This window comes from Mobula birostris, chromosome 7, assembly GCF_030028105.1.
Source record: "Mobula birostris isolate sMobBir1 chromosome 7, sMobBir1.hap1, whole genome shotgun sequence".
NCBI lineage: Eukaryota > Metazoa > Chordata > Chondrichthyes > Myliobatiformes > Myliobatidae > Mobula > Mobula birostris.
Genome location: NC_092376.1, coordinates 175,083,637 through 175,100,186, shown reverse-complemented (window position 1 = coordinate 175,100,186; position 16,550 = coordinate 175,083,637). Strand labels below are relative to the sequence as shown.

Here is a 16,550-nt window from a genome sequence, read left to right as displayed (position 1 = left end):
TAAAATAGGCCGTAGTCAGCATGATTTCCTCAAGGGAAAATCTTGCCTGATAAATCTACTGGAATTCTTTGAAGAAATAACAAGCAGGATAGACAAAGGAGAATTGGTGGATGTTCTGTACCTGGATTTTCAGAAGGCCTTTGACAAGCTACGAGCTCATCATATTACAAGAAAGATTCTAGTATAGATAAAGCAGAGGCTAATTAGCAGGAGGCAAACAGTGGGAATAAGGGGAGCCTTTCCTCATTGGCTGCCAGTGACTAGTAGTGTTTCACAGGGGTCTGTGTTAGGACCAATTCTTTTTACATTATATGTCAATGATTTGGATGATAAAATTGATGGCTTGGTTGCAAAGTTTGCAGATGATATGAAGATAGGTGGAGGGGAGGTAGTTTTGAGGAAGTGGAGAGGTTACAGAAGGACTTAAACAGATTGGGTGAATGGGCTGATGGAATACAGTGTTGGGAAGATTATGGTCATGCACTTTGGTAGAAGAAATGAAAGGGTTGACTATTTTCTAAATGGAGAGAAAAAATAAAGAAACTGAGGCACAAAGGGACTTGGGAGTCCTTGTGCAGGATTCTCTAAAGGTTAATTTGCTGCTTGACTCTGTGGTGAGGAAGGCAAATGTGATATTAGCATTCATTTCAAGAGGACTAGAATATAAAATCCTGAATATCCCGAAGTGGGAAGGAGAACAGCCAGAGGTTGTGGTACCTATTGGAACCAACGACATAGGTAGGAAAAGGGAGTAGGTCCTGAAAACAGACTACAGGCAGCTAGGAAGGAAGTCGAGAAGCAGGACCTCAAAAGTAGTAATCACGGGATTAATGCCTGTGCCACGCCACAGTGAGTTATAGGAATAGAGTGAGGTGGAGGATAAATGCATGGATGAGGGATTGGAGCAGGGGACAGGGATTCAGATTTCTGGATCATTGGGACCTCTTTTGGGGTAGGTGTGACCTGTACAAAACGGATGGGTTGGACTTGAATCCAAGGGGGACCAATATCCTGGTGGGGAGGTTTTCTCGGGCTATTGGGGAGAGTTTAAACTAGAATTCCTGGGGGGTGGGAACCAAACTGAAGAGACGGAGGAAGGGGCGGTTGGCTCACATATAGAGAAAGCTTGGAGACAGTATGAGAAGGAGGACAGGCAGATGATAGAGAAGGGATGCACTCAGACCGATGGTTTGAGATGTGTCTATTTTAATGCAGGAAACATTATGAACAAAGCAGATAAGCTTAGAGCGCGGATCAGTACTTGGAGTTATGATGCGGTGTCCATTACAGAGACTTGGATGGCTCAGGGACAGGAATGGTTACTTAGAGTGCCAGGTTTTAGATGTTTCAGAAAGGACAGGGAGGGAGGCAAAAGAGGTGGGGGTGTGGCACTGCTGATCAGAGATAGTGTCACAGCTGCAGAAAAGTAGGAAGCCATGGAGGGATTGTCTACAGAGTCTCTGTGGGTGGAAGTTAGAAACAGGAAGAGGTCAATAACTCTACTGGGTGTTTTTTATAGACCACCCAATAGTAACAGGGACATTGAGGAGCAGATAGGGAGATAGATTCTGGGAAGCTGTAATAATAACAGGATTGTTGTGGTGGGAGATTTTAATTTCCCAAATATTGATTGGCATCTCCCTAGAACAAGGAGTTTAGATGGGGTGGAGTTTGTTAGGTGTGTTCAGGAAGGTTTCCTGACACAATATGTAGATAAGCCTACACGAGGAGAGGCTGTACTTGATCTGGTATTTGGAAATGAACCTGGTCAGGTGTCAGGTCTCTCAGTGGGAGAGCATTTTAGAGGAAGTGATCACAATTCTATCTCCTTTACCATAGCATTGGAGAGGGATAGGAACAGACAAGTTAGGAAAGCGTTTAATTGGAGTAAGGGGAAATATGAAGCTATCAGGCAGGAAATTGGAAGCATAAATTGGGAACAGATGTTCTCAGGGAAATGTACGATAGAAATAAGGCAAATGTTCAGGGGATATTTGTGTGGCGTTCTGCATAGGTATGTTCCAATGAGACAGGGAAAGGATGGTAGGGTATAGGAACCATGGTGTACAAAGGCTGTTGAAAATCAAGTCAAGAAGAAAAGAAAAGTTTACGAAAGGTTCAAAAAACTAGGCAATGATAGAGATTTTGAAGATAATAAGGCTAGCAAGAAGGAGCTTCAGAATGAACTTAGGAGAGCCAGAAGGGGCCATGAGAAGTCCTTGGCAAGCAGGATTAAGGAAAACCCCAAGGCATTCTACAAGTATGTGAAGAGCAAGAGGATAAGACGTGAGAGAATAGGACCAATCAAGTGTGACAGTGGAAAAGTGTGTATGGAACTGGAGGAGATAGCAGGGATACTTAATGAATACTTTGTTTCAGTATTCACTATGGAAAAGGATCTTGGCGATTGTAGGGATGACTTGCAGCGGATTGAAAAGCTTGGGCATAAAGATATTAACAAAGAGGATGTGCTGGAGCTTTTGGAAAGCATCAAGTTGGATAAGCCACCGGGACTGGACAAGACGTACCCCTAGGCTACTGTGGGAGGCGAGGGAGGAGATTGCTGAGCCTCTGGTGATGATCTTTGCATCATCAATGGGGACGGGAGAGGTTCTGGACCCCCACCACCTGGGGAAACTGCTGTCCTGTCTGCAGTCTCCACGCCAATCTCAGCACCGACAAAACCTGAGAGAAATCCCGGGGGAGCACGGGAAAAGACTAAGTCAAAGTAAAGATATAATGATAATGATAAAGATGACCTTGATTTGATGTGGTCTATTATGGTTTTATTTGATTCAGGATTTATTGAGTATGCCCACAAGAAAATGAATCTCAAGGTTAGATATGGTTACATCTATATACTTGGATAATAAATTTACTTTGAACTTTGAATGTACATTAAAATATATGGCGTCGGTGCCAACACTGTCTGAGGATGTGCTGGGGGCAGCCCACAAGTGTCAACATGTTTCCGACGCCAAAGTACCATGCCCACAATATACCAACCCTGACCCGTACATCTTTGGAATGTGGGAAGAATCCGGAACACTCACAGGAAAGCCACGTGCTCCTGGGGGAATCGCACAAACTCCTTAGAGACTGTGGCGGCAATTGAGCCCCGATTGCCGGCGCTGTAAAAGCGTTACACTAACCGCTACACTCCGTGTCACCTGAGTTTATCCTCATTTACACCTGTACCGGTGTGCCCAGGTGTAATGGAGAACTTACTGGCAGTAACATCACTGGCACAGAGCGTCGGATAAACAGCAGTCACAGGAAACATACAGATTTAGCATTATGAGCAATTTTAGAACAAAAAAAAACACAATTAGAATGAAATAGAAGAAAGAGCATTGCAGTGCAAAGTTCTCCCAGTGGTGCTGTGCTGATGATGTGATTACTGGGTTCGAGAGCCGAATGGTTGAAGGGAAGTAGCTGTTCCTGGACCTGGTGGTGTGGGACCTCAGGCTCCTGTAGCTCCTGCCCGATGGGAGCTGAGAGAAAAAGGCACAGCCCATATGCCTTATGTATTTTATTTAGAGATACAGCTCAGTGACAGGTCATTCTACCCCAACAAGCACGTGCAGCCAAATTACACCCACGTGACCAACTAGCCTACTAACCCGTACACCTTTGGAATATGGGAGGAAACCGCATACGCTGGAAGAAACCTATTTGTCATGGGGAGAACGTACAAACTCCTTACAGACAGCAGTGGGATTTGAACCCTCGTCGCTGGTACTGTAAAGCAGTATGATACTGTACTGTGTCTTGTCCAGAGATCATCCTGGCCTTCAACCCTTTACACTGGACACAAAGCTTCACCCACCCCCTTCAAACCTTCATGAACAGAGCTTGCGAATGGCCCTTGTGCCTTGTAAAAACCCAGCAATCCAGCAATCAACAAGTGCTATACCTGCCCTTACACTTCCTCCCTTACCACCATTCAGGGCCCCAGACAGTCCTTCCCAGTGAGGCAACACTTCACCTGTGAGTCGACTGGGGTGATATACTGCGTCCGGTGCTCCCAATGCGGCCTTCTATATATTGGCAAGACCCGACGCAGACTGGGAGATCGTTTTGCTGAACACCTACGCTCTGTCCGCCAGGGAAAGCAGAATCTGCCAGTGGCCACACATTTTAATTCCATGTCCCATTCCCATTCTGATATGTCTATCCACGGCCTCCTCTACTGTAAAGATGAAGCCACACTCAGGTTGGAGGAACAACTCCTTATATTCCGTCTGGGTAGCCTCCAACCTGGTGGCATGAACATTGACTTCTCAAACTTCTGCTAATGCCCCATCTCCCCCTCGTACCCCATCCGTTATTTATTTATATACACACATTCTTTTTCTCTCTCTCCTTTTTCTCCCTCTGTCCCTCTCACTATACCACTTGCCCATCCTCTGGGCTTCCCCCCTCCCCATTTTCTTTCTCCCTGGGCCTCCTGTCCCACGATCCTCTCATATCCCTTTTGCCAATCACCTGTCCAGCTCTTGGCTCCATCCCTCCCCCTCCTGTCTTCTCCTATCATTTCGGATCTCCCCCTCCCCCTCCAACTTTCAAATCTCTTACTAGCTCTTCTTTCAGTTAGTCCTGACGAAGGGTCTCGGCCCGAAACATCGACTGTACATCTTCCTAGAGATGCTGCCTGGCCTGCTGCGTTCACCAGCAACTTTGATGTGTGTTGCTTGAAATCCCCATGTATCCCACCTTCCACCAGTAGATGGCAGGCATGCTCCAGCCCAAGCAACAGAACCAACCCATTGCCCAAGATGGAAATTAATAAATTGGTTTATTATTGACACATATACTGAGGTACAGAGGAAAGAAAGTTGTTCTATATTCCATCCACACAGATCATTTTATTAGAACACTGCATTGAGTGCATAACAGCGCAAAGTAAATTTATTATCAAATTTTGGCATCTTCTCCCTTGCTTCTCAGTATTGACGAAGGGTCTCGGCCCAAAGCATCAACTGCTTATTCCTCTCCGTAGATGCTGCCTGGCCTGCTGAGTTCCTCCAGCATTTTGTGTGAGTTGCTCGGATTTCCAGCATCTGCAGAATCTCTTAAGTTTATTATTATCAAAATACACATGTATCACCAAATACAACTCCGAGATTCATTTTCTTGTGGGCATTCACAATAAGTTCAAAGAAACACAACAGAATCAATGAAAAACTGTACAGAACAAAGATGGATAAACGACCAAAGTGCAAAAGACAACAAACTGTGTTAACACAAAAAGAAAAGTAACAAACAAAATAATAATAATAAATAAACAAATATTGAGAACATGAGATGAAGAATCCTTGAAAGTGAGTCCAATTAGCTGAACCTAACTGCTCGATCCCCTAATCCATATTCATCCCATGGACTTTATTCCCTGGAGCATAGGAAAATGAAGGATGTTCTGATAGAGGTTTGTAAAATCGTGAGGGCATCAGTAAGGTGGATAGTCACAGTCTTTTTCCCATTTACAGTTTATCATCAGGGTTCAAGGGTGGGATCGGAACTGATGACTGCCTGACCCAGGCTTAATGAAAATATTCTGTCTGTCCACAGCATCGGGCCACAGTGGCCTCTTGCATGCACCGGCAAGAGACGGTCGACTGCTTAAAGAAGTTCAACGCTCGGAGGAAGCTGAAGGTTAGTTATGTCCACCTTTTTTCACAAAAACCTGGTTAGGCCACACGTGGAGATCCGTCTGCAATTCCAGTCACTATGACTACACGAAGGATATGGTTCCACTGAGCACAAGGGAGATTCACCAGGACGTTGCCTGGATCAGGGGTCTGTGGTTCTGGGAAGAGGTTGGACAAGCTGGGCTTGCTTTCCCTGGAGGGAAGAAGGCTGATACCATTAGAAGTAGCACAGATAGAGGAGAAGATTTAAAGGAAGGGGTTTGGAGAGGCTCTCCATTGCCTCACAGAGAGTCATTCTTAAAGATAATAGTAATAGGCATCCGTTAGTCTCGTGAGACCATGGATTTGCACCTTGGAAGGTTTCCAGGGCGCAGGCCTGGGCAATGTTGTATGGAAGACTGGCAGTTGCCCATGCTGCAAGTCTCCCCTCTCCACGCCACCGATGTTGTCCAAGGGAAGGGCACTAGGGCCGATACAGCTTGGCACCGGTGTCGTCACAGAGCAATGTGTGGTTAAGTGCCTTGCTCAAGGACACAACACGCTGCCTCAGCTGAGGCTCGAACTAGCGACCTTCAGATCACTAGGCCACACGCCAACTCTTAAAGATAAAAAATCAACTTTATTTGTCACATGTACACAAAACACACAGTGAGATGTCTCGTTTGCGTCAACGACCAGCACAGTCTGAGGATGTGCTGGGAGCAGCCCATCTGTGTCGCCGTGGTTCTGGTGCCAACATAGCGTGCCCATGGTGAATAACCCTAACCCGTACGTCTTTGGAATGTGAGAGGACACCGGAGCACCCGAAGGAAACCAACGCGCTAACGGAAAGAACGTGCAGACAGCGGTGGGAATTGAACCCCAATCTTACAGACAGTGCTGTAAAGTGTTGCGCTGACTGCTATGTTTTCTGTGAGATCCTAACACTGAGCGTACACAATGGAGAAGAAGAGGAAGAGGCTTACGTCACGGAAGCAGACCCTTTGGCCCATTGAGTCCGTGCAACCCAGTTACGCTGATCCCATTTCATTCTCTCCTCATTTCCATCATGTCCCCCCAGATCCCATGCACTGGGGACAATTTAGTGTGGCTAATTAACCCACTGACCTGTGCACCAACATTGCATGCCCACAGCTTCCTCGTCTGGACCCACATGTCTTTGGGAGGAAAGCGCAGCTCTTTGGAGAGGGGTCACAGGGGGAACGTACAAGTTCCACACACACAGACAGCATCACAGGGCAGGATCTCTGCAGCTGTGAGCCAACAGTCCCGCACCCCCATTCCCCACACCGAGGGTTTGCCAGAGCCCAGGGCAAAGAGGGGCTTCCTCCACTTGGTCTCCCTCATAGAGTTACGGAGGTTTCATTCATTCGATCATCATGAGCTGAGTCGTATGATGTGAACAATCATGGTCTTTCCATGACCATGATTGTTCTTGGCAAATTTTCTGCAGAAGTGTTTGCCATTGCCTTCTTCTGGGCAGTGTCTCTACAGGACAGGTGACCCCGGCCATTATCAACACTTCAGAGACTGTCAGCAAGGCGCACTAGCAACTCTGTTAGCAGTCTGAGGAGATCTTGTACGTCACCAAGGCTTCTTACAAGTTTCTATGTAGAAAGCATTCTGACTAGTTCCATCACAGCCTGGTATGAGGCCTCAGGTTCCAAGTTCCAGTTTATCATCATTCAGCCCTACACACACACATACCACAGAACAAAACCATGTTCCTCTGGGACCAAGGTGCACAACACGGTACGTATAAACACCCACACACCAACACAAAGTAATAGCACCACAAAGAATAAAGTATAGTTTGTTCATTATGTGCGGTGTCTATGATGTAGGCGATCATGGTCTTTCCAGGACCAGAATTGTTCTTGGCAAATTTTTCTACAGCAGTGGTTTACCATCGCTGCCTTCTGGGCAGTGACTTTACAAGATGGGTGACCCCAGCCATTATCAATAATCTTCAGAGGTCGTCCACCTGGCGTCAGTGGTCGCATTACCAGGACCTGTGATTTGCACCAGCTATTTCTACGACCATCCACCACCTGCTCCCATGGCTTCACGTGACCCTGATGGGGGGCTAAGCAGGTGCTACATCTTGCCCAAGGGTGACCTGTAGGCTAGCGGAGAGAAGGAGTGCCTTACACCTCCTGTGGGAGAGACATATCTGCACCCTGCCAGCCTTGAGGAGATGATCAGATCAGAAACAGGCCCTTTGGCCCATCCTGCCCATGCCAACCCTTTTGCCCATCTTCCCACTTGCTCTAAAGGCTTCTGTCCATGGTATGTGACTCCACTAATCTAACAGTTTGTTAACTTTACTAAATGTATTGCAGAAATCCAGACAAATTACATTCACAGACAGCCCACTATCAAATGGGTTCATTCCTTCCTCCAGAAATTCAGTTTGGTTTATTAAATATAGCCCAGTCTTTGCAAAGGAATGTTCATTTCCTGTAATCACTGCACATTTCTCAAAGTCCCCATTCACCCTGTTCTTAATTACAGATTCCAATAACTTTCCCACAGTGGTATCTAGACCAACAGGTCAATGGTTTCCTGGTCTCTTGCTCTTCCCTGTCTTCAGTAATGAAGTGTTATCTGCCTGCCGTACATAGTCTTCCAATCTCGTCCACGGCGTTCCGGATCCTCCATATGATCTCCCCTATGGAATCTGAATCTCATCCACGGCATTCCGAGCTCCCTACGGAATCAGACTCAGGTTTATTATCAGGGACGTGTCAGGGAAATTTGTTACTTTGCAGCAACAGTATATTTTATTTTATTTTTATAGTTACAGTGTGGAACAGGACCTTCCAGACCAATCAGCGGCATCGCCCAGCAACCCAGCTGTTTAACCCTAGCCTAATCACGGGACAATTCACAATGACCAATTAGCTTACTAACCAGTATGTCTTTGGACTGTGGGAGGAAACCAGAGCACCCGGAGGAAACCCACATATTCACGGGAAGGATGAAGCAACTTCTTAAGGGGAGGCTGGAATTGAACTCTGAACTCTGAAACCCTCAGCAGTAATAATGTTGTACTGACCCATTCGGTACCAAGACACTGCCCTGGTAGCATAAACTTCACAATTATGTTGTGAAATTTGTTGTTTTGCAACAGCAGTACAGTGCAGAACATAAAAATTACTATAAATTACAATCATAATGTATATAAAAATATTAGTAGAGCAGAATAGTGAGGTGGTGTTCGTGGGTTCATTGTCCATTCAGAAATCTAATGGTGGAGGGGAAGAAGCTGCTCCTGAAACGCTGGGTGTGTGTCTTCTGGCTCCTGTATCTTCTCCCTGATGTAAAGCATTATCGAGACTTGGACAGAAGTTTCAGTTATCAACAAGATTCGAGTTGTCAGATCTGACGCAGCAACAAGGGGGTTCTGTTTGAGGGAAGGGGAGGTGAGTGAAGGTGTCGGGAGGAAAGAGTGATGGTTGGGTGGGGGTCTTACAGTTTTCCTGGTAGCAGAACCCACACTGACTGAAGCTCGCAGCCTCCAGCAGTGCCGACCAGTTTTAGATCTGTCTCTCTCAGAAGTGGAGTCACCTCAGTGACAGTCCTGAATGAACTTTGTGCTCTCTCTCTCTCTCTCTAGGGTGCGATACTCACTACTATGCTAGCTACACGCAACTTCTCAGGTAAGGCAAACCTGTCCCGGACACGGTTCAGTTTATTGTCATTCAACCATACACGTATACCAGCAAATGAAACAACTTTTGTCCAGACCACGGTACATAACACAGTACATATAATTCACACACAACTGTACACATGTATACCCCAAACGAAACAATGTTCCTCTGGACCAGGGTGCACAACACAGTACATATAACCCACACACAACCGTACCCATGTATATCACCAAACGAAACAATGTTCCTCTGGACCAGGGTGCACAACACAGTACATATAACCCACACACAACCGTACACATGTATATCACCAAACGAAACAATGTTCCTCCAGACCAGGGTGCACAACACAATACATATAACCCACACACAACCGTACACATGTATATCACCAAACGAAACAATGTTCCTCCAGATCAAGGGGTAACTAAGAGACCTTTGGATCCAAGTCCAAAGCTCCTTGACAGAGGCTATGCTTACTTTTATTAGTCGAGGCACTGAGTTTAAAGGCAGGAGGTTCTGTTGCAACTTTATAAACCTCTGGTTAGGCCACATCTGGAGTATTGTGTACAGTTCTGGTCTTCCCCCTATAGGAAGAATGTTGAGGCTTTGGAGAGGGTGCAGAAGAGGTTTACCAGGATGCATGTGCTATCGCGAGAGGCTGGATAAACTTGGGTTGTTTTCTCTGGAGCGCTGGAAGCTGAGAGGAGAACTGATAGAGGTTTACAAGATTATGAGAGACACAAGATACAGTGGACAGGAAGTATCTGTTTCCCAGCTTTAAAGTGTCTCACACCAGAGGGCATGCTTTGAAGGTGAGAGGGAGTAGGTTCCAGGGGGATGTGAGGGGTAAGTTTTTTTTATTCAGAGAGTGGTGCATGCCTGGAATGCCTGGTAGAGGCAAATACGTTAGAGGCTTTTCAGGGCGTTTAGATTAGCACATGGATGTAGTGAAGATGGAGGGATGTGGACATGGTGTCAGTAGGAGGGATTAGTGTTTGGGTGTTTTCAATTTTGCTTTTTAGTTAGTTCAGCACAACATTGTGGGCCAAATGACCTGTTCTCGTGCTGTACTGTTCTATGTTTGATGTTCTATAGATATAACTCACACACATAACACATAAAGAAATATAATAACTTGACAAATGATAAGGTGCTTTTATGACACAAGTTAAAAAGTAAGCAGTATAACATGATTGACAATGCTAAGAGTCTGCTGGCTCTTATAGCAAGTTCATTCCTAACTTCCCTGCAACCTGCTTACATCACCAACTCTTTGATTCTCCTACACTGGGGTCAGCTGTAAAAATGGGCTGAAAGATGCCATTTCAAATTTAATGCAGACAAGTGTGAGGTTTTGAACTTCAGTAGGCCCAGCAAGGATGGATCTTACACAATGAACTGAAGAGTGTGGTAGAACAAAGGGATCTGAGAGTACAGGTCCATAATTCATTGAAAGTGGCATCACAGGTAGACAGAATCATAAAGAAAGCTTTTGGCACATTGGCCTTCATGAATCAACATATTGAGTACAGGAGATGGAATGTTATGTTGAAGTTGTATAAGATGTTGGTGAGGGCTAATTTGGAGTATTGTGTGAGTTTTGGTCACGCACCTACAGAAAAGGTGTAAATAAGGCTGAAAGAGTGCAGAGAAAATTTACAAGATTGTTGCCAGGACCTGAGTAGGGGAAGGTTGAATAGGTTAGGTACTAATTCCCCAAAGTCTGCATCAATTCCATCTCCATTCCATCAAATCATTGACAAATGACATAAAAAGATTCGGTCGTAATGCAGACCCCTCTGTAAGGCTATGATCTGGGTGCAGGTTGATGGGACTAGGCAGACCATCACAGACTAGATGGGCTGAAGGGCCTGTTTCTATGACTCTATAACTCTACACTCTGGGGTCAATCAGCAGCAGTCGGTTAACTCACATCTCTGGGAGGAGGTGAACCGGAGCACTCAGAGGAACCTCACGTAGTCACAGAGAGAACATGAAAACCCACACGGAAAGCACTGGAGGTCAGGATCAAACCCGGGTCCCTGGGGTTGTGGGGCAGCAGCTGTACCCGCTGTGCCACTGGGCTGTCCTCATTTTTGTGTGTATGTCTGTGGAAGTGTAAATGTGAGTAAAATCCATCAGCTTTACACCAAGGCATCCAGTGCAGTACCTGCTCAGGGCACCATCGGGGAGTGGTTCCATACCTCTGTAGGAGTCCGTCAGGGCTGCTTCCTCTCCCCCACTCTCTTCATCGTCTTCCTGGAACGAATCATGAGTGTTCCCTTGAAGATCATGTGGGCACAGTCAGCATTGGAGGGAGGAACATCACAAACATCACAAAGATTTGCTGACGATATCGATGGACTTGCAGGAAAAGAGGACGAACTGGCCAACCTAGTCAGCCATCTTGACAGAGGTATATTTAAGATGGAAGTTGGTAAGTTCCTGATTCATCAGGGTGTCAAAGCTTATGGAGCGAAGACAGGGGAATGGGGTTGAGAGGCATAGTAAGTCTGCAATGATGGAATGGTGGTGAAGGTTCGACAGGCAGCCTAATTCTGCTTCTACTTCTCACAGCCTTAATGACTATGACTGTAACGTAATTCTGTCTGTCTACAGGCGGGAAGAATTCAGGAAACAGGAAAGCTGATGGAGTGAAGGTGAGTCTGGATTTTCACCATATTTTTCCCAGTCTATTCTGACCCATTGTCTGTGAGTAGCAGTTGTACAGGGATCAATCACCGTTGGGTCACACACAGTCTGAAATGTAGGACAGACTATGGGTAAATTCACGAGTGACATGACGCTGGTAATGTAAACGACAACCAGAAGATCATCAGCAGATGAACACACTCCATCCACAGAGGGCTCTTCTTTTCCCAGCCCATCACAGGAAGCAGCTCCCCCTCCATGGACTCTGTCTACACTTCCCGCTGTCTCAGTAAAGCAGCCAGCATAATCAAAAACCCCACCTACCCAGACGTTCTCTCTTCTCCCCTCTCCCATCAGGCAGAAGATACGGAAGTCTGAAAGCACGTCCCACCAGGATCAAGGACAGCTTCTACCCTGCTCTTATCTATCTATTGAACAGCCCCCTAGTACAATAAGATGAACTCTTGTCCTCACAATCTACCTCGTTGTGATGTCACACCTGATTGTCTGCCTGCACTGCACTTTCTCTGTAACTGTAACACTTTGTTCTGCATTCTGTTATTTTATATATTTTATGTTATTTAGAGACATGGCAGGGTAACTGGTCCTTCCAGTCCACCCAATGACCAATTACCCTACTAACCTGTGTGCCTTTGGACTGTGGGAGGAAACCAGAGCACCCAGAGAAAACTCACGCGGTCACAGGACAGTGGTGGGAATTGAAAGCTGTTTTTTGGCAATTAATAGTGTTACACCGTGACACCCTGTTTTACCTTGTTCTACCTCAAAACACCGCTCCAATGAATCCATCTGTATGGACAGCTTGCAAAACAGTCTCTTCCCTGGATCTCAGTGCATGTGACAAGAAGAAACCAGTTTACCAATCCCAAGGCATTTAATAGTTTATAATTGTTATATTTACCAAGTTAAAGTCAAAAACTTAACTCCCACATGGAGATAAGTGTTTCCTGGAAACAGCCCTGACCATCACCCAGTCTTACTGCAGAGTCTCTGGAATGCGCTGGCGTTGGTGTGTAAACAACAAAATGCAGAAAACAGTTACCATTACAGAGAAAACGCAGAGTGGGTAGACCATAAGACATAGGAGCAGAATTGGGCCAGTCGGCACATCGATTCTTCTCCGCCACTCCATCATGGCTGATTTATTATCCCTCTCAAACACAAGGAAATCTGCAGATGCTGGAAATCCAAAGCAACGCACACAAAATGGGAGAAACTCAGCAGGTCGAGCAGCCTCTGTGGAAAGTTGTCAATGTTTCAGTCCAAGACCCTTCATCAGGAATGGGAAAGGGGAGAAGTCTTCGTGTCTTCTCCCTGTAACCTTAGACACCCTGACTAATTAAGAACCTGTCAACCTCTGCCTTAAATATACGCAATGACTTGGCCACCTCAGGCATCTGTGGCAATGAATTCCAGAGACTCACTACCTTTTGGCAAAAGAAATTCCTCCTTATTTCTGTTCTAAATAGATGTCCCTCTATTCTGAGGCTGTGTCCTCTGGTCTTAGACTCCCCATTATAAGAAATATCCTCTCAGAATCTACTCTTTCAATATTCACTAGGTTTCAATAAGATCCCCTCATTCTTCTAAACTTCATAAACGCTCCTTATATGTTAACCATTTCATTGCCGGGATAATTCTTGTGAACCTCTTCTCCAACTGTTCACAATACTCCAAGTGCAGTCTTACAGTGCCTTATAAAACCTCAACATCACATCCTTGTTCTTATAAGACTGCTATTCAATGAGTCCATGGCTGATCTGGCCATGGACACATCTCCACCTACCTGCCTTTTCCCCATAACCCTTAATTCCCCTACTATACAAAAAATCTGTCCAACCTTATCTTAAATATATTTACTGAGGTAGCCTCCACTGCTTCATTGGGCAGAGAATTCCACAGATTCACCACTCTCTGGGAAAAGCAGTTCCTCCTCATCTCCGTCCTAAATCTACTCCCCCGAATCTTGAGGCTATGTGCCCTAGTTCTAGTTTCACCTACCAGTGGAAACAACTTTATCTTTTATCTATCCCTTTCATAATTTTATATGCGTCTATAAGATCTCCTCTCATTCTTCTGAGTTCCAGTGAGTACAGACCCAGGCGACTCAATCTCTCCTCGTAGTCTGAACCCCTCATCTCTCAAATCAATCTGATGAACCTCCTCTTCACTGCCTCCAAAGCCAGTATATTCTTCCTCAAGTAAGGAGACCAGAACTCCAGGTGCGGCCTCACCAGTACCCTGTACAGTTGCAGCATAAGCTTCCTGCTCTTAAATTCAATCCGTCTAGCAATGAAGGCCAACATTCCATTTGCCTTCTTGATAGCCTGCTACACCTGCAAACTAACCTTTTGTGATTCTTGCACAAGCACTCCCAAGTCCCTCTGCACAGCAGCACGCTGCAATTTTTACTATTTAAATAATAATCAGCTCTTTCAATTTTCCTTGCAAAGTGGAAGACCTCACATTTACCAATACTGTACTCCATCTGCCAGACCCTTGTCCATTCGCCTACCTATCTATATCTCTCTGCAGACTCTTCGTATCTTCTGCACAATTTGCTTTTCCACTCAATTTACTGTCATCAGCAAACTTAGATACACTACACTCAGTCCCCACTTCCAGATCGTTAATGTATATCGTGAATAGTTGTGGGCCCAGCACTGACCCCTGCAACACACCACTCACCACTGATTGCCAACCAGAGTAACACTCATGTATCTCAACCCTTTGCTTTCTATTGGTTAACCAATCCTCTATCCATGCTAATACATCACCTCCAACTCTATGCATCCTTATCTTATGGATAAGTCTTTTATGCGGCACCTTATCGAACGCCTTCTGGAATTCCAAGTAAACAACGTCCATCTGCTCCCCTCTATCCACTGTGCTTGTTATATCCTCAAAGAACTCCAGTAAGCTTGTCAGACAGGACCTGCCTTTGCTGAATCCATGCTGCTTCTGTCTGATGGATCCATTTCTTTCCAAAAGCCTCTGTTATATTCCAGTCCTCTTAAAATGAATGCTAACATTGCATTTGTCTTCCTTACCACAGTCTCAACCCACAAGTTAGTCTTTAGCAAATCCTTTACAAGGACTCTCAAGTCCCTTTTCATCTCTGATTTTTGAATTTTCTGCCCATTTAGAAAATAGCCTACACCTTTTCCCTTCTACCAAAGTGCATGACCTTTCACTTCCCTGCACTATATTCCATCTGCCACTCTTTGCCCAATCTCCAGCTCTAAGTCTTCCTACAGCCACTGTGTTTACTCAACACCACCTTTTTTCATATTGTCTGCAAACCTGGCCACAAAACCATCAGATTCAGCTTCATTAATCTGTCACATGTCTATTGAAATGGACAGTGAAATATGTCATTTGCATTATTAACCAACACAACCTATGAATGTGCTGGGGGCAGCCCACAAGTGTCGCCACACATTCCGGTGCCACATAACATGCCCACGATGTTCAGCAGAACAACACAGAACACAACAAGCAACAAGACAAGCCCCGTTCAGCCCCTCTCCTACCCAGCCACTCATGCACGCTACAGTCCTGCAACCTGCAGTGGACTCACGGATTCAGTCATTGGCATCAATTTTGTCATCCACGTCATTGACATATAACGTGAAGAGCAGCGGTCCCAACACCGACCCCTGTGCAACAATATTTAATCCCGTTGCTTTCTGATGTTTTTGATCGAAGGCTCCTTTGGAAGAAGTTGCTTCATGTTCATTTTATTAAAAGTTGATAGAACAAAGAGAACAGGAACAGAATGGTGATATACAGTAGATTTACTCATTGAGAGATACAAAGGAACAAAGATAACACCTAACAGAACAACTATTTTTATACTTCAGAGATAAGAAAAGTGCCACTCAAATCTATAGATAAAAATTAACCAATTAGAAAGCACTTATTCAATTCTGCAGTACCAAGTTAACCAATGAGAAAGCACTTAATACAGAACAGAGAACCACTGCAGAGCTTTCCGGTACTATACTTTGTATGGCCACTAGAGGCATATTAAACTTGTGTAAAATACAAACAGATGATTCATTGTTAAACTGCAACAAAAATGACAATTAAACATTCTAATCTAAGAGCTGAAGAACCCCCTAGTTAATTTTGTTTCTGCTTTTATGCAGGAGTCCTTGGAGAGTACCAACACTACAATTGAAGATGAGGACACCAGAGGTGAGATTTGCAGAGGGAGGGTGCATTAGGTTATGACCAGCTCAAGACCAATGACACACCCTGTACATGAAGGGCAGTTCATGAAGTCTCCTCCATAAAAGATGTATTTGCCTTCCCTACCCCGGCTCAACCAGCAAGTTAACCTTTAGCGAATCCTGCATGAAGACTCCCTTTGCATCTCAGATGTTTGAATTTTCGCCCCATTTAGAAAATTGTCTATGTCTTTATTCCTTCTACCAAAGTGCATGACCATATGTTTCCCTACACCGTTTTCCACCTGCCGCTTCTTTGCTCATTCTCCCAATTCATTAATTTTCGTTAACTCCAGAGACCTGGGTGCTATCCCAGACTCCAGCATTGACCATAT

The 16,550-nt window shown here is 45.1% G+C and overlaps 1 protein-coding gene across 1 annotated transcript in view; it reads left to right on the top strand.

Annotated features, from left to right (window-relative positions):
• The window catches only part of LOC140200588 (calcium/calmodulin-dependent protein kinase type II subunit alpha), a 269,935-nt gene that overhangs the window by 244,195 nt on the left and 9,190 nt on the right, over positions 1-16,550 (top strand). Inside the window, exons 11-14 of the mRNA XM_072264124.1 lie at positions 5,572-5,655; positions 9,271-9,313; positions 11,930-11,970; positions 16,135-16,183. Of these exons, the coding sequence (XP_072120225.1) occupies positions 5,572-5,655; positions 9,271-9,313; positions 11,930-11,970; positions 16,135-16,183 (217 nt within the window). The remainder of the gene's footprint in view (positions 1-5,571; positions 5,656-9,270; positions 9,314-11,929; positions 11,971-16,134; positions 16,184-16,550) is intronic.